This window comes from Nannospalax galili, unplaced genomic scaffold (genome assembly GCF_000622305.1).
Source record: "Nannospalax galili isolate Female #2095 unplaced genomic scaffold, S.galili_v1.0 scaffold440, whole genome shotgun sequence".
In the NCBI taxonomy this organism is placed as follows: Eukaryota; Metazoa; Chordata; class Mammalia; order Rodentia; family Spalacidae; genus Nannospalax; species Nannospalax galili.
The window spans coordinates 905,934-928,931 of record NW_008347189.1 but is presented as its reverse complement, the minus strand read 5'-3'; the positions used below and the strand labels follow the sequence as shown (position 1 = coordinate 928,931).

The window sequence follows — 22,998 nt, the reverse complement described above, 5'->3', positions numbered from 1 at the left end:
TGTTAGAGGCAGGCGGATTTCTGTGAGTTCAAGGCCAGGGCCAGCCTAGTCTACATAGCAAGTTTCAGGCCAGCTGGGGTTAAGGGAGATCCTGCCTGAAAGAAAAAAATAAAAGACCCTCCCCCGCCAAAAAAAACACCCAAAAAACTTTTAGCTGGGTGTGGTGGCACACACTAATAAAAAAAAAAAAAAAAAGAGCATTTGCTGCTCTTGTAGAGGACTTGGGTTTGGTTCCCAGCACCCACATGGTGGCTCTCAACTGTCTACAACTCTAGTTGAAGAAGATTTGACATCCTCTTCTGCTGTGTACGGGCATAGCACAAACATGGTGCACTTACATACATGAAGGCAAATACTCATATACACAAAATTTTTAAAAATTAAAAATCATCATTTCCACATGCATTAGGGACTCTTTGCAAACATTATTTTTAGGGGCTACATAATATTTCAGCTTTGAGTAAATGTACAAAAGTATAAGGTCACAAAAGTACAAGGTTATTTTTCTTGTAGTTTGAACATGCATTTCCAATTTGTCCCCATGCTTCTAATTAAGGTTATAATAAAAAGCTTCATCCATAAGTCTTAATCTTCATTCCAGATTGTTCTTAAAGGACAATATTAAAAGAACAGAATGAATTATATCACTAAAACTTGTATTTACTGGAGCTCTGAACACATGACAGGCATGATATTAATTACTACAAACTGCACAATGTCTTTTGAAGAGATGAAATGGACAAATCCCAGGATCTCCATTTGACAAATGAGGAAATCAAGACAAAGAGCTTGTGTCCTTGGCTCATGTATTTCATACCCAGCTAAACACCTTTTAAAAATATTTCATTTATTATTTTTATTTTATGTGTATTTGTGTATTGCCTGCATATAGGTAAGTGCACCTGGGTCGTGCAGTGCCCACGGAGGACAGAAGAGGCTGTCAGATCCCCTGGAACTGGAGTTATGGACAGTTGTTAGTTGCCATGTGGGTGCTGGGATTCGAACCTGGGTCTTCTGCAAGAACCACCAGTGTTCTTAACAGCTGAGCCATCTCCGTAGCCCCTAAACATACACCTTTAGCACAACAGGCACAAGAAGCAATTCAAAGCTCTTAATAAGTATCACAAATTTCTTTCTTGGAAGTTTGTGTCACTTTATATTTTTAAGAGACATTAGAGTGGTGAGCTGTCGTTTTGAGGGTTGGAGGGATGGTGTAGTGGTTAAGAGCACTGACTGCTCTCGAAGAGGACCTGGGTTCAGTTCCAGCACCCACGTGGCAGTTAACAATCATCTAATTCCAGCTCCAGGGGATCCGATGCCCTCTTCTGACCTTTACAGGAATTGCACAAGAGCACACGCGCACTTACATACAAGTATGAGTAATGTGTGGTTTGGATTATCTAGTTTACTAGACACTGGGTTTGAGTCTGTTTCATTATAACTTTGCCAGCACTACAGAACTTTTGGAAATAAAATAACCTTGGCAATTTGGTTCATGTAAACTTGCATTACCATATATTAATTTACTATTTTGTATAAGTGAGGTTGATCATTTGCAAAACCCTTTTTTCAGACAACAGAAGTATTCAAATGGCTACAGTATTCAGAGACCATTTGGTATGGTGTGATAAATGGCCCTGGACATCTAACTGTGATGGAGTTAATGTGAAGAAGCAAATGAAGAGCAGCACCCACTTGTGCGTCCTTTCCTCACCCACTTCTATCACTCACTGAAAAAGAATCATGAAGTCGTCATGCGCTCCCTCAGAAAGTCAGCAAAATCTCTCCTACAAAGATGGGGAACTTGTAAGCTCAAGGCACAGGTAAAACATAGAAGATAGGGGAAAAACCCAATAACCCAACCCTGGGTATACACCGGGACCTACAGAGTCAGGCTTTCCTCCACCAACAAAATCCCCATGAGAAAAGCCTTCTCATCTCAGGGCAAGGAACTGTGAGACAATGGCACTTTGCACCACATTCCCTACTTGTGAAGCATCTTGGAGGTACCCTAATTGGATAGCAAAGAATCCAACAGTTGAATATAAGTGGGTTATGCCTCTTGCCTGAAAAGGGATGATGAACAATTTGAGTCCTGTCACACAGGGTGTTGAGATGGCAGAACAGCAGGTTGAGCAACCCAAGAACATTTATGAGATGGAGTAGTAGAGTTACTGAAGATGCAGATGTCTACAGAGATGAGGACAGGGTGCCTTGGCAGTACGTAACAGGAACCAACTCAGCCCAAAAGTAGGGATTGGAAAGGATTTCAAGAAGAGAGAACACTGAGACTAAAACGCAGTAGTTGAATAAAATAGAATACCTTCAAGGAACTGAAAATTCATAGAGCTGATCTGAAAATATACACAAAGCTAGGTATAGTGGTACGTGTTTGTAATTCCAGCATCTGGGAGTTTGAGGCAAAAGGTCACCATAATTCAAGGTCAGATTGGGCTCTAGAGAGAAACATTGTCTCAAACAAACAAACGATGGACATAAGAGAAAGCCACTTGGGATATGGCGTGGGCAAGTTTGGAAGACTTTAATATATCAAGAAAAGGGTCTTCATTTTACCCAAAGGCAATTGAGAATTGGTGTGTGTGTGTCTGTGTGTGTGTGGTGTTGCTGTTGTTAGTCTGTTTACTGAGGCTGCTGTGTTTTAATTTCCAATTTTAATGAGAAATTGCTGCACATGAAGTTAGTGGTAACACAGAAGACATTAGAACCTCAGCAGAAAACAAGAAATTCAAGAAAATTCTGACTCCTGCAGCTCCGATGTGAAACCTTTGCTGAGGGAAGAGTGTGGGGTCCCTACTGCTCTCTTCCCTCCAACTCTTTCTTGTCACAAAGCCACAAGTCCCTTCTCTGCTGATAACATTCCACCACAGAATTGTTCTCAAAGGGCTTATGCTTGCTGGGGAAAAATAACTCTATCACAAGTGTGTGGAAATTGTGATTGAGTAGAGGTCTTGAGTTGCACCTTGGGAAGAAAGAAAAATGTCTTTGATACATGACTGTGGAAAGAAGACCTTTTGATAAAGTACCAGTTCCTCCACAGTTCCTTCAAAAAAAGATCCAGTAGTGGTTTAAATAAAAAATGTCCCCCATAGGCTTATGTATTTGAACATTTGGTCTCCAGTTAATGGTGCTGCTTGAAGAGATTATGGAGCTTTTAGGATATGGAAACTTGCTGGAGGAAGCACAAAATTTGGGGTGGGCTTTGAGGGTTTATACCTGCACCCCACTTCCAGTTTGCTCACTCTACTGTGTGTTTGTTGTTGAGATGCAATACCTCAGGTTCCTCACTGCTGCCCTGACACTATGTACTCTTCCTCTGAAACTAAGTCAAAATAAACTCTTCCATAAGTCACTTTTGGTCACGGTGCTTTATCACAGCAACAAAAACTAACTAAAGCAAACACTAAGGCAAAATTGGGCCAATTCAGTAGTATGTAGCAAATAATCCCTTTGTAATTGCTGGATAAAAGAAAATGTTGACTGAAAAATACTAGAAGAGGGCCTGACAAGATAGCTCAATGGTTAAGAACATGGCTGTTCTTTCAGAAGACCCAGTGTCAAACCCCAGTATCCATATGGTGGCTAACAACTGTCTGTAACTCCAGTTCCAGGAGATCCGATGCTCTCTTCGGTCCTCCGTGGGCACTGCACAACATGGGTTCACTAACACTCATGCAGGCACAATACTCATACACATAAAATTAATAAATAAATGAATAAATAAATAAATTAAAAAAAAACACTAAATGGGCCAGCAAGATGGCTCAGTAGGTAAAGGCACTTGTTGCCAAGCCTGACAGAGCCCATAGGGTGGAAGGAAAGAACTGACTCTCAGAAGTTGTCCTCTGACCTCCATAGACATGCATGCACATGAACATGGTACACATTCACTCATACAAACACACATGAATAGATAAACATAATTTTAAAAAATGTCAGGAGAGCATGGATAATCTGGAGGCCCCTCAAAGAGATCATTGTGGGGTAGTTCTCCTGGTGTTCAAAAATCCACTTCAATCCAAGAAGACAAGGACACTGTCTGGCTGTGTGTTGACAATGTGCAACTGCCTTGTCACTTACAATTTGAGATAATGAAGAGAGGAATATCCCCACGGCCAGCCAAATGTATTCATTATACAATCTAAACAAAATTAAGAGGTGGCATGAGTCGGGTCTCCAGGCACTGCAGGAGGTGACTGTGTGTCCCAGCGACCTACTGTGACAGTCACTTTATGCAGTCTATCCATACTTTCTAAGAATGAATCTGATTTGGAGGACAATTTTGAGTTATTCTTGGTAGGTGGTAACCATCTGACAAATACTAATTCAGATTCTTGCTGGACACATGCTATAGGAAGACATTGAATCAGAAATGATGTCCTTAAAATGGCAGTGTCCTCAAAGAGGCCAACGAACCCCAGAATGGATCCCCCGCAATGTTCCTTACCCTCTCCACCCCTGTTCTTGACCAGAGGTAATCTGAAGTGACTTCTCAGGACACACTAGAGGAAATTTCTGCTGCTGCTGCTGATTAATCTTTACTAGGACTGCAGTTACTAAAATAGGGAGCTGAATTTCCAAGGCACCAATCTAGCAGCCTTGGAAAGGATTAACGTCCCATCCTAAAAGCCCATCTGTGCAGGAAGGCATTCACAGCTCCTCTTCCTGCCTATAATCAAAAAATAGGAGGTTAACCTCGAATATGCCTAAATTGCATGTGCGTACATTAATTGCTTAAATAGAGCCTGTGCTGGAGGCTGCCTCTAGGATTCCTCCCACTGCCACTCTCTAAGTAAATTCTTACTTGTCACTATTGCAATTACAGTGGAGGGCCTTTAAATAGAACATTCATTAAGAGTGACAAGGGGAGACGTGAGATCCAGGATGCATTTATGCTTAGCCTGTTTCATAGTACTGGTATATAATGAGCATGTGTGTGTGGCGAGCAGGCAGATGGAATTCCAGTTGTTTGTATATGTGCCCCTTGTTAATAAACACAGCAAATTCACACCGGAAAGAAGCATATCAATGAACATATTACAAGGCAGCCTGGAAATGGAGAACCAGCTCCAGATAAAAGAAATACATTTCTTTTTTCAAGCAGTAGAAGATTCCATTTGTTCTCTAAATACACACAACATGCAGACATCCTAAAAATTTAAACAAATCAAAAATTAATATCTTGACTCAGCAGTTGTAACATTCTCTAATATGTCGCCCTGCAGCTGTGAGGACATTGCATGTGGTCATCACTGTGTGATGCTTTTTCTACATCACAGAGGATCAGTGAGAATCACCCACAGCGTGATGGAGGGCAACACACAACAGGGAAATGACTTATTCCTCATCTTTGGGGCAAAGTCAAGAAAGCTTGAAGGTAGTCAAGTTAATGCGTGCTGTTAAAGCAATGGTTTTGCATGTTGGTTTTATGAGGCAGTGAGTCTTTAGCTGATAAATAATGACATATAAAGATAAATTTAGACATACAGGGAAATTGTAAATAATGCCCTATCAGTTGATTAGGTTCTTAATGCATCTATGTTCAGAGAATTTTGAAACGGTTAAAATAATCAACCTTGTAACTGTTCTTCATCAGGCAAAAAAAAAAAAAAAAAAAAAAGTCATGTAAAAACTCCAGGCCTTTTATGAAGGTAGGATTCAGTTGTGTAAACCTGATCAAGAGCCTTTAGCTGGGGAGATCATAGGCCAGAGCAGGGAATCTACTACTATTGTTTTGCTAAATGATCATGTAGTCAGACTGCTTTCTAAATCCTCATGTGTATGCCCACAGAATAGTGCTGCAACCAGCCTTCCTCAGAGAAGCTCCTTGCCACAGGGGATGGTGGTGAATATAGAAACTCATAGCTGAAAGTTGTGCTGAGAATATGTGATAGTGGAGAGCTCAGCCAAGCTCTATCACCCACTCCAAGGCTCAGGAAACATTGTGGAAGAACGGGCAGAGAGCACGTGAGTGCCACAGGACAGGGAGATACACAGTAAAAAGATGTCTTGTGGACATGACATAGCAGTTGCGCTCACGAGCTCACTGCAGCTGTGGTTATCTGTACAGGACCTGCTTAAGACTGGGTCCCTCAACATTTTGTCATGGATGGGGAGCCCCACCCCTTCCTGAGGGGCTAGTGGTGTATAAATGTTGTTGGGAGAATGCTGTTATTATCTTCAGTAGTGTAATAACTGATAAATCGCCCTTGCTCCATTATGGAACTTCCCACCCATGCTCTTGCTGAAATAAATTCAGCAGGCCACCCACAAAAAGAAGACATGGGAGTAGGAGAGTTCCAGCAGGAAGGGAAGGGGCAGGAGGAGGAAAATGGGGGTGGAAACGACAAAAATTCATTATATAAATGTATGAAACTGTCAAACAATAAATAACAAATGAGTGTAGGATTTGAATTCTGATCCCATTGTTATGAGTGATAGGGCACAACTTGTGAAATGAGCACAAAAGGAATTAAAAAAAACATGAATGACAGAAGAGGGAAAAAAAATAACCAATTTCTTTCCCTTTTTATTGTTACTTTGGGCTCAGCCCACCCAAAAGCTCTTAAAAATCATGTCCTTTTTTCCTTCCCCTCAGAGGCCCTAAATTAGTACAAGAGCCATAAAACAAACAAAGCAAAACCCTCTAACCAAACAAGCAAATAAAACTTCTCTATTCAGTGCCTCTTACTATTGCTTTACTCTTGACAAAGCAGTCAAACAAAAAAACCCACTACAATAGACTGACCTTAACGGGTCAGGACAGAGGTTTCTACCCAATGTTGACAAACTTACTGAGTGGTGTGAAGACTGCAGCAGGAGTCAAGGAAACAGTGCAAAGAAAAGACAGAAGGATGTAATAACTGGCACTGTCAAATCTCTCAGTTTGGTGGCAGCTCCCACTGCCAACAAGTGACATGAGCAACTCTTGTGCTCATGTATCCCGACACCTTGCATCCAACTTATGCTTCGCTTGATTCAGCTCCGAAACAGTAAATGGCTTACTTCAATTATCGCTGATGGCAAGAACTGTTTCTGAAGATGCTCATGACTGGATGTTGAGCATGCCACATCCATAAGAGAGAAGTAGAAGACACAGACATTTGAGAGAAAAGGTGAGGTTTGCTTGTTTCATTTTATACAGGAAGGGTGAAAAGTAGTCTAGACCAATGATTCACCCACAGGCACAAGTCGGATATGAACTTGAGTGCTTATTCAGTATTTGAAAACAATGCTCTCTGAAGACCTCCTTGTAGGGAAAGAAGAACACACAACAGTGTACAAGCACCTTAGAGCGGGGCAGTATGGGACAGAGAAAAATAATAAGGTTGGAGTTTGAACATTTACTCGGGGACCAAAAGAGAGAAGGGGCCATAGAAATCAGGATAGAAACTTAATGTAGGAGGTAGTGGGGGGCTACTGTGATGTTTTGAGTGTCAGAATATTTTATAAACCAAAGTTGATCTTTAAGGACTAGCTGACCCTCCTCTTGGGAAGAAGTAGCAGAGTTTAGGGGGAAACAGACTATAGAGAATATGTGACATATGAGAAAATAAGCCTGGGGTTTTGCAATGAAAGGGAACAACAGCCAAGGGCCACTGCACAGCTAGAATCTTTGTAAGACACTGGCAGTGACTCACTAAGGGCTAGGAACAGCGAGGAAATAAATGCCACTCCATGGATCTGCATTATGCTGATTACAATCAGTAGGGGATAAACAAAACGGTCAGGAGAATAAAGGTAAGGGGCTTGTGGGGTGGAGTGAAGACCGCGGTTTCTCTGGAGCCTTTGAAGTTTGGAGTTCCCATGGATGGAGAGAAATGAGGGCTTGTGCAATTGGAACAGAGTTTAAGAAAACACAAACATGCTGTGAAAGACATGAAGGTCCAGGAGGATGGAGTGGAGGAAGAAGTGGAACAAGAGACGTCAGAAGCAGAGGAGAGGCAGTGTGAAAACGGAAGAGGAAATAGCTGGCTGGAGGCATCAGCTCAGGGAGGAGTGGGGCACAGAAAGGAAGCAAAAGATGGGCAGTAGAAGAGACAGACATTTAAGAGAAAGGGTGAGGTTTGTTATCTTGTCTTATGAGATGCTAGTAAAGAGAAAGAGTTGTCACTGGGAAGGAAACGCTGACTGAAATTCGAGTGGAAGAAAAGGTTAAAGGAGTGGGAAGGCTGTGTGGGTGAAGGCTATGTAGGTAAACAGAGAATCAAAAAGAGGTAAGTGAAGTTACTGCCAAGAAGTCCAAAGGGTCTGATGAGAAGGAAGCTGTGCAGTGAGGCAGCTAGCAAGGTTATCACATATCACAGGTGTGCCCTCTGAAGCAGATCTGCTCAGGTAGAAAGCCTGGCTCCACTGGTGACCAGCTATGACACTGGGTGAATGGACTCGCACCTTTGATCTTAGCCTTTTGGCTTATAAAACAGAGGCAGCATTAATTACAGGCCCAACCTGCATCAAGCGCTGCAGGAGCTAATGTACAACAAGAGCAGACACACAGCAATTCTCAGTATTTTCTGTGCTTTGTGTGTAGTGAGCCTAATCAGAGCCAACATTCATGCTGATGATCTGATTACAACTAAGTCAATATTTTTGCATATTATGAGTAAGGCAAAGACCTTTACATGTGCATGGGAAAAACAGGTAAGTGTAGCGATAGGACATTATTGCTTTTTGTACTGAGAGGAAAACGTGTCTAGTTCAGTTGTATCCTATTAACATAGACCCACAAAAGCCATCTCTGCATCTTGTGCCTGGCCCATAGTCCCTTCAGGAACAGTAGCAAACATCGAGCCCTCGGAAGCCTTGTGGCTAATGCTTGTAAGGTGTTTCCATCAATACTAAACCTGGGTAGAGTATTGTTTGGGAAGGAATATGGAGGAGAAAGCACAAGTTGCTCTTTCTTTTTTTAATTTAGGAAGTCCTCAATTTAAGCATAAATGATGCTGTTTTATTCTGAAAGGAAACGCTTTGAAGTGTTCAATCATCCCTCAGTAGGCAGTGTGATCCTTTAAGTAAAAACACAAATCAAGAGGACAAGGAAAAGACAATCACTGAAAATTCCAGAAAGAGATTGGATATACAATTCATAGTTCAAGCTGTAGGAGATAGGGTGACATGATGAGAAATAAGAAAAGAAAAGTACATTACCAAAGACGGAGATAAGGGAAATAAAGAAGCAAGTTTAAAATATAGAAAGCACAAGGAAGTTGAAAAAATACACAGAGAGAAGAGCAGGACCAGATGAAACGAAGAAGAGGATGAAAAAGATAAGAACGAAAATAGGGATCGTGGTAAGAAGAAAGCGCCTCCATCAAATTACCATACGGCAGAAATGGATTAGACTAGACCCCAGGAACCTGATTCCTGTCATCTATTTTAGATTTTCCAAGCACCATCTATATGCTGGGTAGACAGGCACTGCACTGTGCTTTCATTCCCAAATCCACATGGTAGGAATGATCTAGTAACCATAACTCTGCAGGAAGGTTTTGTTGGTTGATCAAATCAGAAGAAAAATAATACAATATTTAGAAAATTATAAATACATCATCGTTACTATCAATAATAACAAAAGCATATTTAGTCACAGTTGTAGCCTTGCAAGTCATCTTTAACCTGTAGAGCAACCCAGCTGCTACTGGTCAACAGCAAACACAACAGGAAGACGGCCAGCACCACTGAATATTACTTAAACATTAAAAGCAACAATTATACAGACTCTTCCAGTAGTGTCAGCACATATAAATGTGTAAATTAATGTGCTCTGTAAGAGAAAAGAGCAACATTACCAAATAACAGTGTATCATAGCACTATGAAAAAAGGCAAGTACATTTAAAAAGGTTAAAGTAAATGTGGAATGGAAAAATTTATTAAAATTTATCATGGCTTAATGTTTTCCTTTAAATTTACCCAGGATACTGGACAAGAGCCCGTGTACCCAAATAAGCACATTCAAACCAGAGCAGCACAGTCTTACAACTTTTCCCAGTGGCACCTCTCTCTCTAAGCTCCCTTGTTATACCCGCCTTTGCCAATCCATTTTTTAATCCACAAACCAGGATATGGGTAGGGGCTCAGCCTATAAAGTACTTGCTTTATACATGATAATTTGAGAAACCACATAAAAAAGCCAGGCATAGTGGCATGCATTGGCAATCCCGGCACTGGGGAAGCAGAGACAGTGGATTCCTGGGGTTTGCTGGCCAGCCAGTCTAGCTGAATCAGTGAGATCAAAATTCAGTAAGAGGCTCTGTCTTAAAAGATAAGGGAGACAGTGACTGAGGAAGACTTATGACATCAACTTCTGGCTTCACATTCAAGCGTACTCATGTGCACATGAGCACACAAGTGCATGTGAACACACATACACACATACAATACATGCACACAGATACAGACAGACAGACAGACAGACAGACAGACACACACACACACACACACACACAATATCTGAGTTGGAGCTGGGAAGATGGCTTAGTCAGTAACATACTTGTGAGGATCTGAGTTCAATCCCTTCAACCTCCGTTAACAGCCAGGAGTGGCAGTGTGCGTTTGTAGTCCCAGCACCGGGGAGGTGAAGACAGGAGGCTCTCTAGGGCTCGGCAGCCAGTTAGTTCAGTCTAATTTTTGAGTTCTGAGCAATTGAGAGACCCTGTCTCATTCTAAGGAAGACACCTGAGGTTGTTCTCTGGACTCTACATACATGCACACACACGTGCACTCGAACAAGTACACACATGTGCATATAGCACAAAAAAATCCACTAAGCAAAAAATAAAAAATTCCTAAGTCCCTAACATGCTCTGTGGTCCTCAGCATCATGGGGTCCAGCACATGATAAAGTACGTAAATTATGAAATCCTACTCTCCAGGCTCAAATCTTGGCTCTGTCATTCTTACTTGAGTCAATAACTTAACTCTTGTGCTTTGTTTTTTTTTTTAATACGTAAAATAGGGATTAAATTAGCACCTTCCTTAAAGATCATGTGAATGTTGAATGGCAAAAATGCATTCGAAGCAATTAGCTCAGCACTCCTTACTAAGTCCTTGGACCCATCACCTAACATTAGATGCCCAGGCAAAGATCACTTGCAGAGAACATGAGCTAGTCAATGCCAAGTAACCAGAAAAAGAAATCTGCACGCAGGGAAATTACAATGCAGAGATGCCAAGGAGAGGATGGTTCTGGAAGGAATAGACTCTGAGCCAGGCATTGAGGGAATCGTGGATAGGATTTTGATGATCAAAATGAGGTGGCAGCTACTAAACCACCACACACTCAAAGCCTGTGCTTTTCTTTCCTTTTCGTCGTTATTTCAGGGCCAGCCCACTTCCTCGCAGGACAGAAGCTGTTGTAAACCAGAACTGGCCCAGCTCCCTGTGTCGGCAGGCAGAGTGTAGGGACACGGGGCTCCTTCAGAGCTCCTTCCCAGCTCCTCCATTATGTTCAACCTGAACTGCACCAGTACTACAGCTGCATCAGCTTCTTCTAGAACACAGCTCTGGTGTTCCAGTTCACACATTTCCAAAATACACCAGGAAAATTGGGACTCTACGTTCAGAAAATGGAGACAACCACCGAAATTACTCAGAAGGGCTGCGCAGGCTGGATTGTCTGTCTGTCTTAATGATGTGGAAGAAAAAACTATTAACAGCATTGTTCTTTAAGAAGAGAGGAGAGATGAATGGTGCTTGGGTGTTGTGAGAAGCCAGAGGGAAATGTGTTGGCTAGGGAACACCTGAGAAATACACATATGGTGCCTGAACATTATACACCTGCATGTATATACCTGGGGGCTGTATGGCAAGGAGCACAGGGTCAGACAAGAGACACCTTCCTTTGAGTTGTTGGTCAGAGTAGTCCAAGAGACTCCCAAAATAACACAGACTATTGCCAGAGCCCTTGGTTATCTGCCAGAACTTGAAGGTTAGACCCTATCACTGAAGACAGGACATACTTTAGACACAGGACTTGGAGCAATGGAGTTGGAACTGACCTGGAAGCCTTCTCCCTGAAGACTAGCTCTCATAGATCTAGAGGATAGTATGCAAGCTGCTGAGGGAGAAAATCAATCAATGGTCCAATCTAGCTCTAAAGCTTAATAACCACAACAACTGGCACAGTAAACTATCTCTATTGGTGCAGTAGTGGCACTGTTATCTGGGGGATAACAAACAGCTTTCTAATTGGACTTGAAGCCCTCTCAATGGGAGGGAACTCATGGGTGGCACTATAATTATAGCCAAATATACATTAGAGATGTCATAGATTCGAGAAAAAACCCAATCTCAGTCTAAATATGATCCTTATATTTACAGACAAGTGTTCATACACTGCTCATCAACAGAGACAGATGGAGGCTGTTGCAGAGTTCCATAGCTGGTCACAAACAGAGAATATATGTTGGAGAGATGCCTAACCATAGGTGACATATCTACAGTGGAACCTGTACACTTAAGGCCCATGGAATACAGCCGAATGGGGTGGAGAGAATACTAGTGCATCCCTCAGCTCACACCACCAAGGCTTCCTTATATAACAGAGTACAATGCACACAGAAGGCCACAACTGGCTAAGTTTTAGAGAATAAGAGACTGCCAAATATCTATCCCTGGATAGGACTCCTATATTAAACCTCACCCGTCCATGGCTCAGGGACCATTGCAGAAGAGGGGGTGGAAATACTGTAAGAGCCAGGGTTAGCCCATGAACATAGGGAGATAGAGGTTTCAGGCCACTGGAAGTGTACTCATGTGAACTTGTAGCAATGGTGGCAGCATGCACAAGACCCATACCCACTCAATCAGACAAGGGACCAGCATGGAGTGACGGAAATGGGTGGTGGGCCCTGGCCCTAACCTGGGATCTGTTGGCAGCTGATTACTGCTGGGTGAGGGAGAATACATATTCTTTAAGATCTCTAGATAGGTTGACTAGACTCCAGTGGATAAACTTGCACCAAAGGACATCGGGTACAAATGTTTGACTGGATAGGATTTAATAAATATGATGGAACGTATGAGGTCTCATTCTCATAGGAGGTATATGGGGGGGTATGGATGGGGAGGGGGAAGCAAATGGTGTGCCAGACATGATGGTGCATGGCTTTAATCCCAGCTCAGGAGGCAGAGGCAGGTGGCTCTCTGTGAGATCTAGGCCAGCCTGGTCAAATAGAGAATTCCACCAGCTGGGGCTTCAGGGAGACTCTGTCTTTAAAAAAAAAAAACAACAAAAAAGCAAATGGTGGCAAATGTGTGTCTTTTTGGGTAGCTCCTCTGAATACTCACAGGAAAAGGATGGATAGAACGAAGAAAGGGAGGGAAGAAGGAAGAGGAAAATGGAAGAGGGGAGACAGGAGGGAGGGATGGAGGGAGGGAGGTGGGGTCGATCTAAAACCTATGCATGGGTTAATAATCTCATTCTACTTTAGTAGTTGCCGATGAATTGTTCAAAATACTAATATCAGTTATTTCAGGGCTTCCCAAAGATTGCTCTGAAAACCACTGGTAATCTCTATGAGACGCTATAAAAAGGGGAGGGGATGAGTCTTCATTCAGATGATTGGGAAACGACACCCAGTCTTCATTATCATAGTGATTCATGAGTATACGTATCGTTAAGGTATTAAAAATCCTGCAACAATGAAAGTTGCTTAACTTTACTTATCCCAAGCTCCAGGCTAAATAACTTTAAGAACTCTATTTAATTCCCAGATTCATTTTGCCAAGAGTCTTCATTGCACTAAACACCTATGACCTGACCACTGCTTGGAAGTGAGTTTACTGCCTATGGAAACGCTCAGAGAAGCATTTCTTTACTAAAGCTCCCCCCTTTCACTTATATTCTCATATAGGCCTGTGTGTGTGTGAGGGTGAACCAGCATTTAAAAAATTACTGCATAAACAATAACAAAGTTTTAATTCCCCATAATTCCACCAGTCCAACAAGTCAGCTCGTCTTTTGCACTATTACTCGCTCAGTATTCTCGTCTTTTTGCATAAGATCTGAAAACATAGCCATCCTTTCAGGTACTCCACAAAGCCCACGGCACAGTTTTCTATAATGCATCTGTACTTAGACATTTCCCCCTTAGGGTTTTATCTGTGCTTTCTTTTTAATTTCACCCTCTTCTGTGAACAGGAGAGTGCTTTTAGCTGAGAAAGACAAATAGAGAAAGCACCCCAGGCTTTGAAAAATTTTGATACTGCTGAGATGTGGATGGAAAAAAACCCCCAAAAAACTATGAAGAACCCCCTGGCTTTCCACAGAACTGAGCCGTGACTGAGGCAATCTTAGCACTCCTGCCTCTCATCCCAGCCCATTCATCTTTGCTGAAAAGCTTCAGCCTGGCCTAAACCTTCCTACTGTCTGTTTGCTTTGATTGATATGGAAGAGAAATCCCCCACATGACATCGCCATATGTGAGCACACACTGAGGTGACTGGACCTGATCCCAGGATGTGTTTACTCTTGTGATAGATTAAATGCAATTTTCTGTTTTGAATAGCTAAGTATAATTAAGAGGTCTTAGATGATGATCTTGGATACAGCTCAACTAGAGAATAAGTCCCAGAATAAATCCTATGCCCTAGAAGATGCTCACATACCAAGGTAACAGAGAGTGAGAGCCCAAGGATCCCAAGGGCACTGTTCTAAGGGCATTGCATGGGGCGGCAAGTTGGGAGGGGGTATCAGCCTCTGCTTGGTCTGTCACTATATGGCTCCTCCTCACCTTCCTGAGTTTAGAGCAAAGTTATCTGAACATCCCATAACACCTTTTTTTAATCAACTAAGGCAACATTTCAGTATAAAAATATAGTTCCAAGAGCTGGAGGCTCTTCTCTTAGCCCTTCAACCAGGACAGTACCCCTGATGTCCAACTGTCACTTACCCAAAGGTCTTACCAAACAGTCTTCCTCATGGCCTCTCATACTTGTTCCTGGGTAACTGCTTACACATATTCTTTGAATTTCCATGACCTGAAACCTGGAAGCCATCTGTGAAGCTCCCCTTTCCTTACCACTATGGTAAGAGATCAACTGTTTCTGTTGCTTCTGTTAAATTGAATCATATAAAATGGCCACTCTTGGATCATTTTTTGACAAAAAATAACAACCAGCCTTGGACCAATATAATGTATTATTTGAATCTAGTAAGACCATGTCCCTTCCATCCCCTTCATCCCTTGGCCTTTAATTCCCATCTGGATTTCTGTAATTACCTAATACAGGCTTTTCTGCCCTCATCTCAACTTCTAAGCCATCTTCTTCAGATCTTTCTTTTCACAGAAATGCAACCATGATTCTTCCTGCTTAAAAACCTTCCACACCATGCTTGCAATTGTCATGAGTTCCAGGCCAGCCTGGGGGAGACCCTGTCCCTCTTCACCCAATGCCCTCAGTCCCCAGATACAAACAAACCAACTTCCAAAGACCTCCACAGCCTTGATGACAAAGCAAGTTCTTCTCCAACCAATATACAAAATATTCAAAGGTCTCACTTCCTTCCATTTCAACCAGCATGCCCATCTCTAGGGCTGGCAATCTATCTAAGTATTTATGGGTGACTGAGCAGATCTGTGGGATTGCTCTGTCCTTCAAATCCCCGTGGCCCTCTCTAATTCTTATTCTTAAGATCGTCTCAGTTGTGACATGTTCCAGAGAGCCACCATAGCCATACCTTCTAGTCTGGGTTGGGTCCCCATGCTACAGGCTCACCTCAGATCTCATGCTCTGCATAGATTATATGATCTCCTTGTGTTATAGGCTGAATGATGCAGCTCCCAATTCACAGGTGGAGGTCCTAATTGTTAATACTTCCAAATGTTACTGTGGCTGGATAGAAATAAGACCATCAGGGACATAACTGAGTTAATATGAGGCTAAAGGGAAAACCCTAATCCAAGCTGAGTGACAGAAGACAGAGGGACAACCACATGGAGAAGCAGTGAGAGGACAGCCATCTGCACACCATGGACAGTGGCCTGAAAGGAAACCAGCCCTGCGGAGACCCTAATCTTAGACTTCTAGCCTCTAGAGCTGCAAGAAAGGTGCTTTTATTAAAGCCACCCAGTCTCTGGTATTTGTTATGGTGGCCTGAGCAAATGAATGCACTTCCCTTCAGTAACCTACATTTCTTAGGAGCAGCTAGCACAGCTTCATCTCTCCTTCTCTCCAGCCTTCACAGTGCCTTCCTGCCTTGGAACATGAGTCAGCTAAACCCTTGATGAACTGGAGATGAAAAGAACATGTGACATCACAACAGACAAGCATGAACCAGGACACAGAAGAACGTGTGTGACGTCACAACAGACAAGCAAAAATGTTTAGAGGGCTTATACCTAGTGACAAAGCAAACTTCAGGGTCAACACATTTCTCTGATGGTTCAGTAATTGAAATTGAAATACAACTATGCTAATTATTACTCAACAAATATCTGAGCATATAAGAGCTACATCATTTAAAGTCTATCATGAATATACCTGATTTCATGGATAGTTAAAGCTTCTTTCCAGCTCATCGTCATGAGGCCTGTTCTAAGACTGGGGACTTTCAAAACCATTGAGCCTGGTCCCAAGGTTCTGTATTCCAGTAGTCCCTATTAGTGTTAAAAAATTAATGTAGCTCCTAATCACTTAATTTACTATCAAAGAGTGTTCTGGATACTGGAGAGAACAGAGCTTGTTAAATATTAAAACTTTCCAATTTCCTTATATAAACATTTATTTATAAAATATGCCATAGCATAAAACTTTTAGGGTTTACATGGAAAACATCTTAGAAAAAGAAAAGCTGTCATGACGGGTAGAGTTCAGGTTCAACCTCCTCATGCCATCCTGATGCCAATCTCTCCTTATTCTAGTCTATCTTCCACAGCTTGCAGATTGCATACCCATAATATACTCATAGTCAAACCACAGCTCTACAAAACTCTTATAGTACTCAAGATCCAATCTCAACCTTTTGGCCTGAAACTTCAGGTTCTCTTTATTCTGGTCCCAATTAAATTTCCCAACCTGCTCCTGCAGTACTTTCATGCCCGGCATCCTCTGCACACTGGAGGATGATGCACTGGCTTCTATGACATGCTGGACTTTCCAGGTCTGCCGCCTGGTGGGGCTGCATGCCCTCCCTCTGTCTAACTGAATCCTTGCTGATCTGCAGGAAGCAAATCACACAACTCTGCTCTGTGAAGACCTCCATGTCTTGTTTCTTCTCCCTTCATCGAATGTCTGTGTTTATGACTTGTGAGTTTTTCTGCAAATAAATCACTTACACTATATGTCAACTGTCTTCAGTTCATCTCCTCAAGTAGCCTGAAATACCTCTCTGCTTCCTCATAACAGGAACTCAGTAAATATTCACTAATATGCTTTTTACTACCTGCTATGGTATAAGTGTGGCCTGAGATCTCAAAAGTCACTGTGGTTAAAGGGTAGGTTCCTAGGGTCATGGTAATTGATAGAAACTTTGGCAATCTAATAGGAGTTCCTTGGGTCCCTGGGGGCATGGCTTTAGAGGGGAGTGTGGGAACATGGCCTCTCCTTCTGAGTTCTTGTTCAGAAATATGTTCAGCTCTTTCACACAGGTATTTTTCTGCCATAACGTGATATAGCTGAGAGAGGGGGCACTCACCAGAACTGAGCTGAAGCCAGTGACGTGTGTGAACCTTCAAAATTCTGAGCTAAATAAACCTATTCTGTTTATAAGTTAGCTGCCTCAGGTATTTCACTATAGTCACACAAAGCTGACTAATACAGTCCATCAGGAACTTCCTAGTTCTCACGGTAGCTGCTTTTGTATATCTTAAAGTAAGACTCAGCAGTCAAACTCACGCTTTCAGTCTGTAGTAATAGCACCTGCCATCATCAGACCCTCCTTCAGTAGTAGGCACTAATATCTTCCATTTGTCTACCTCCCAAGAAAGTCCTGACAGCAGTTGGCAGCACCAACAATAGACTCCATCACATACCTGGTACAGTTGTGTTTGTTTGCTTCTTTGCTTGTTTGTTACACAGTGCTTTGTGCATGGTAGACAACTACCACTGAACTACACTTGACTATCTAGTCTCAAATCCACTTTGAGCTCCTACTTTCAGTGCTGTAAATGTTCACACAGTCTCTGTGACTGGGATTTTGCTCTGAATCCCGTTTTTCAGATGCAGTCCTTCACTCAAGTTTTCAGTTTTCTTAGATGATAAATCATGCCCACCATCCAGTGGGCTTTGCTATCCAGCCTTAAGATCATGTGCAAAAAAGCCATGAGTCACACAGGGCATTGGCACCACAAACCACATTTAGAACAATGACATTGACTAATATGCCCCCCAACTAAACTGTATGACAGAGATACTGGTGCTGTCCCACCTGACTTCCTGCAAAGACTGAGATGCAGACATTGGGTGAAAGCTCCTTCTTGCCCAAGGACAAGCCACACAGAGGGTCAGCATCCAACAGGTCTTGCTCACTCTTCTCATCTGCATTCAGGATCCCAGAATGCCTACCAGCCCAGCTCCACAGAACTCAGGCAGTGGCAGCTGAAGGCAAGACTTCTCTATCATTTAAAGAGGGTAGAAAACACATAATAGCCCTTTTGCTTTCCAGGGGCAGGGTCACCTCCTCACCTTTTTTCTTATATTCTGAGAATATATCCATTAGCATATACAAAAATATATATTTTGGTATTGTTGGTAAATGGATAGGTGAATGAACACAAGCACTGTATAATTCTAACATTATTGATTATCTTAGACTCTTCCCTCTTCCCTCCCTCCCTCCCTCCCTCCCACTTTCTTCTAAATTAAAATGAGGAAAAATCAAGCCTGGTGGCACATGTCTATAATCCCAGCACTCTGGAGGCAGAGGCAGACAAATTTCTGTAAGTCTGAGGCCAACATGGTCTACACAGGGAGTTCTAGGCCAGTCAGTGCTATAAATATTGAGACATTGTCTTAGAAGGAAGGAAGGAAGGAAGGAAAGAAGGAAGGAAGGAAGGAAGGAGGGAAGGAGGGAGGGAGGGAGGAAGGGAGGAAGGAAGGAAGGAAGGAAGGAAGGAAGGAAGGAAGGAAGGAAGGGAGGAAGGAAGGAAGGAAGAGGGAAAAAAATCAACTCATCTCCTAAGGAAACTGGCTTACTTTTAGCTTAATCTCCCTAAAATGTTGTGCTTGGGCTGATGGCAAAGGTTCCCCATCAGACAGCAGATCCTGTAGACAGAGGGAAACCCTTTTTAAAGCAACTATTTTGAGAATGCATTTTGTTATTTTAAAATGCATATAAAAGTATTATAACCATCTCATTCTTCATTAATATGAGACTCTAATTTTTTTTCAGGATTTGCAAGAGTTCTATAAAAGTTAGATTTGAAGTTAAATGTGGTAGCACACATCTGTAATCCTAGCACTTGGGAGGTAGAGGCAGGAACATCAGGAGTTCAAGGTCAGTTGAGCCCAGACCGAGTGTGAAAGTTAATCTTTATTATCAAATTGTCTGGGTTTAGAATCATCATGGAAATACTTCTGGATGTATCTTTGAGGGTGTTTCCAAGAAGGCTAAAGTGAAGAGAGAAAGACACCATGAATGAGTGTGGGCGGCACAACTCCATGGGCTGTGGTCTGGGACTGAATAAAGACGAGAAAGTGTCAGGCACGGTAGCACATGCCTTTAATTCCCAGCACATGGGAAGGCAGAAGGAGGCAGATCTCTGTGAATTTGAGACCAGCCTGGTCTATATAACAAGTTCAGGCCAGCCAGGGATATGTAATGAGATTCTGTCTCAAAACAAACAAACAACAAAAGCAACAACAAAAAACTAAACCAAATGAAACCAAACCAAAACAATGAAGTTACATCTGAATACACAGTTATCAAATGTCTGAGGGAAAACAGGGAATTCAGTTCCTGGACAAAGGACAAATATCTACCAGGAAATGATTGTTCATAGTATGAGCCCAAGGGACCAATGCAAGAGCCCCCTTTCACTTGGTGTGAATCCCCCAGAAGCTTCCTTGTGATTCCTAAGAGCCCCAAAGTATGGTTACTCACCAGTACAGTACCCCACGAGGTTCAGGAACTGCTCTTCTTTGCAGCTGGTCTTACAGTGCCCATTGCTAAGAGCAAGATGAGGGTGACAGGAGATGCAGTCAGATTCCAGAGGCCCATGGCACTGCCTGCAGGTTGGGTGGCATTCTGGAGTGGGGGTAGGGATGGGGAGTAAAAGCCAAATTGGAATCAACAACTCAACATGCAAATGCACAAAGTATTTAAAGTACCCCAGCAATCTCTATCTCTGGTCATCTTTTGAAGATTCCTGAGCATGCGTGGCACATCCATAGACTTGATCCAGAGACTGCATTTCTGGGATCAATGAAAATACAGTCCACAAACATAACAGGGAATTTAGAACTGTAAAATCCTGAGCCATAGGCCACCTATGCCAAAGGACCATTCCCATCTGTGTGACTAAGTTAGTTCAAGCTCAAGCCAGAAGAAACACATGTAGCAAGACCTGCCTACTTCAAAATGCCAGGATGCAGTGAGAGAGTGGGGCAGAGAAAAGATGGGGTGTTTCGCTTCTCAGAAATTTCCAGCAGACAAGTGGGGGATCACACACAGCACATGGCACTGAGCCTTCTCACCAGAATGAGTTGCCAGTCAGGCTCTACTTGCAGGCCTCAACTTGGATCAGTTTTATCACCAATACTTAATTAAAATAAAAAGAACAGAAAAACACTTTCCTCTCTGAAGGTTATCACAAGCTGCATCTGAAGTTCAAAGCCTTGGACAAAATTATGGCAAAGTTATGTCTTCCTCAGAAAAACCATGAAATTAACAAGAGGCACTACACTGCAAAGAGCCAAGTAGGCCTCCGTAAGAGCACAGCAATAAAGATAAGGATGGGAAGGAAGCCCAGGCTGCCAAGGTGAGTGGCAGGAGTGAGCAAACTGCAGGAGATCTAAGTGTTCCTCACCAAGATGAGGAGTTCTAAGCCTGTCTGATGCCAAGAGGAGGGGAGTTAAGGGACAGGCTCTGTAGAGCTTGCTGGAATAAACTCCCTCCTGGCACAGGGCTGGCAGGGAGCAAAGACACAGATTCCAAGTAGAGTCAAGTGCCTCTCCCTCTGGCAAGAAGCCAGAAAGAGATAAAATGTTTTTTAAAAATCAAATAAGCAAGAAAATGATCTGCTGATTAGAAGGCACTAGCCCCCTCTGCATTCCTGACACACTCCTCTTTGAAAACTGTCCAAAGATACTAGCATTCCCGAAATGACTCTGCCACCCTGGTCTCCTGTCCTGCAGTGTGTCTGCAGTGACCTGGGTGCCCTGCCTCTGGTGGGACCATCCATCTCCTGACAGAAGAGGCAGCGCTACTCAACCTCTCTTCCTCTAAGCACTTTACACACAGGAACCATGGGGCCGGGACAAAACTCCTAAGGACAGAAACTTTCAAGGACAACCCTACAGATAAGCCAAGCAGTTATTCCCACAGAGCTGATGGACAGTTCAAAGGAAAGCAGCTCAGGCCTGGAGATTAAAAAGGTATGTACAAAAGAAGAAAATTCCAGAATGAACATAATATTGATCTCCAGTTGTCTGAATTTACATTTACTCCATACTTCCTCTGTGAAGCTTTGGCCAGATGAATCCAACATATATTCAGTTTTGAAAATCTTTTACAAGCTTATTACATGCTTTCTGACCCTAGAAACACACAGAATACAGTTCTGTCAACCCCAGAGGTCCATTTTTTTTTTTTTTTTTAAGAAACAAAGTAGAACTCCTGAGAGAATGTATTTGTCTTTCTTCCCTCCTGCAAGTATAAGAATAAATAACTACCATAGGGTGCTTAAATTTTACTATCTTGTCAATTCCAGTAAAATGCTTTACTGATCTAAACTTGTAATTTCCAGACTCTCTGACTCAGAAATAGAAAGGCGCTCTTGAACAGGAGGGACACGCTGCGGAAGGAAATAAACACTTTTCTCTCCTTTTGCTTTATTCTGCTGTGGGCAGGGCAGAACAAAGCCGAGTGCTGCCCTACCTGTGCACGACTCACGCTTCATAATGCATCCGCAAAGTCTCCAAGGTCACTACCGCACATCCACCTGTCACCACATTCATAAGCCACTCTTCCTCTGAGAGGCTCTACGTCTTCACCCCTCAGGCCGGGCTGCCCTGCTGTGGCCAATACTATAGCAGACGTGGCAGTGAAACTTCTGAGGCCAGGTCCCAAGAAGCTTGCAGCTTCCGCTTAGGTCTCTTAGACTATTCTCTCCAGAAGACAGCTGTCCTGGAGGAAGGCTAGCTGAGACTGCCATATTGTGAGGAGGTTCAATCTAACATAAGAACTGACCTCATTAAAAAACTAAGAGAAAGAGATTCTTGACCCACCCAGGTGACAGGTTATCTAAACCTGCCTGAAGGATCCTAAGAGAGAGCTGCCCAGCTGAACCCATAAGGCCAGGAACTGGAAAAGATAATATGCTGTTTTCAAGTTGCTAAATTTGTGTTGTTTTAAGCCACTAATTTTGCTTGACAATAGATAACCAGAGTAGGACCTTCTAGAGAGAGATAAAGTAAAAAGGCTCTTGAACAACTTTGTCTCAATCCTCACATTTCAAATACTTCCTCCATTTTTTTTTTTTATGTGAAAAGAATGGGGGTTAAAAGAACAGAATTGTATACAGAACAGTTCACAAAGCAGTTGAACATGCACATCTTTATATATAACTTTCATATTATGGGAATTTATTTAGGGCTTAATGTCTGAGAGCAATGTAAAAAGGAACGGCTCTGATTTGTTCTCAGTTATAGAATAGCAGGCATAAAAGGTAGATCAGAAAAGACTGTATCACTAGGTCAACAGTGGTTGCTTTTGAGTTGGATTTTCACCTTCAAAGTCCCATTTTCTTTCGTATTCTGAACTTTCAGATCTGATACCATGAGTACGCATTCTTTGATAACTAGAAAAATAAACCTTAATC

The 22,998-nt window shown here is 42.5% G+C and overlaps 1 protein-coding gene across 1 annotated transcript in view; it reads right to left on the bottom strand.

Moving 5' to 3' along the window:
• Window positions 1-22,998, bottom strand: part of Fras1 (Fraser extracellular matrix complex subunit 1) — a 442,676-nt gene that overhangs the window by 176,963 nt on the left and 242,715 nt on the right. Inside the window, exon 20 of the mRNA XM_008843691.3 lies at window positions 20,061-20,204. Within this exon, the coding sequence (XP_008841913.1) occupies window positions 20,061-20,204 (144 nt within the window). The remainder of the gene's footprint in view (window positions 1-20,060; window positions 20,205-22,998) is intronic.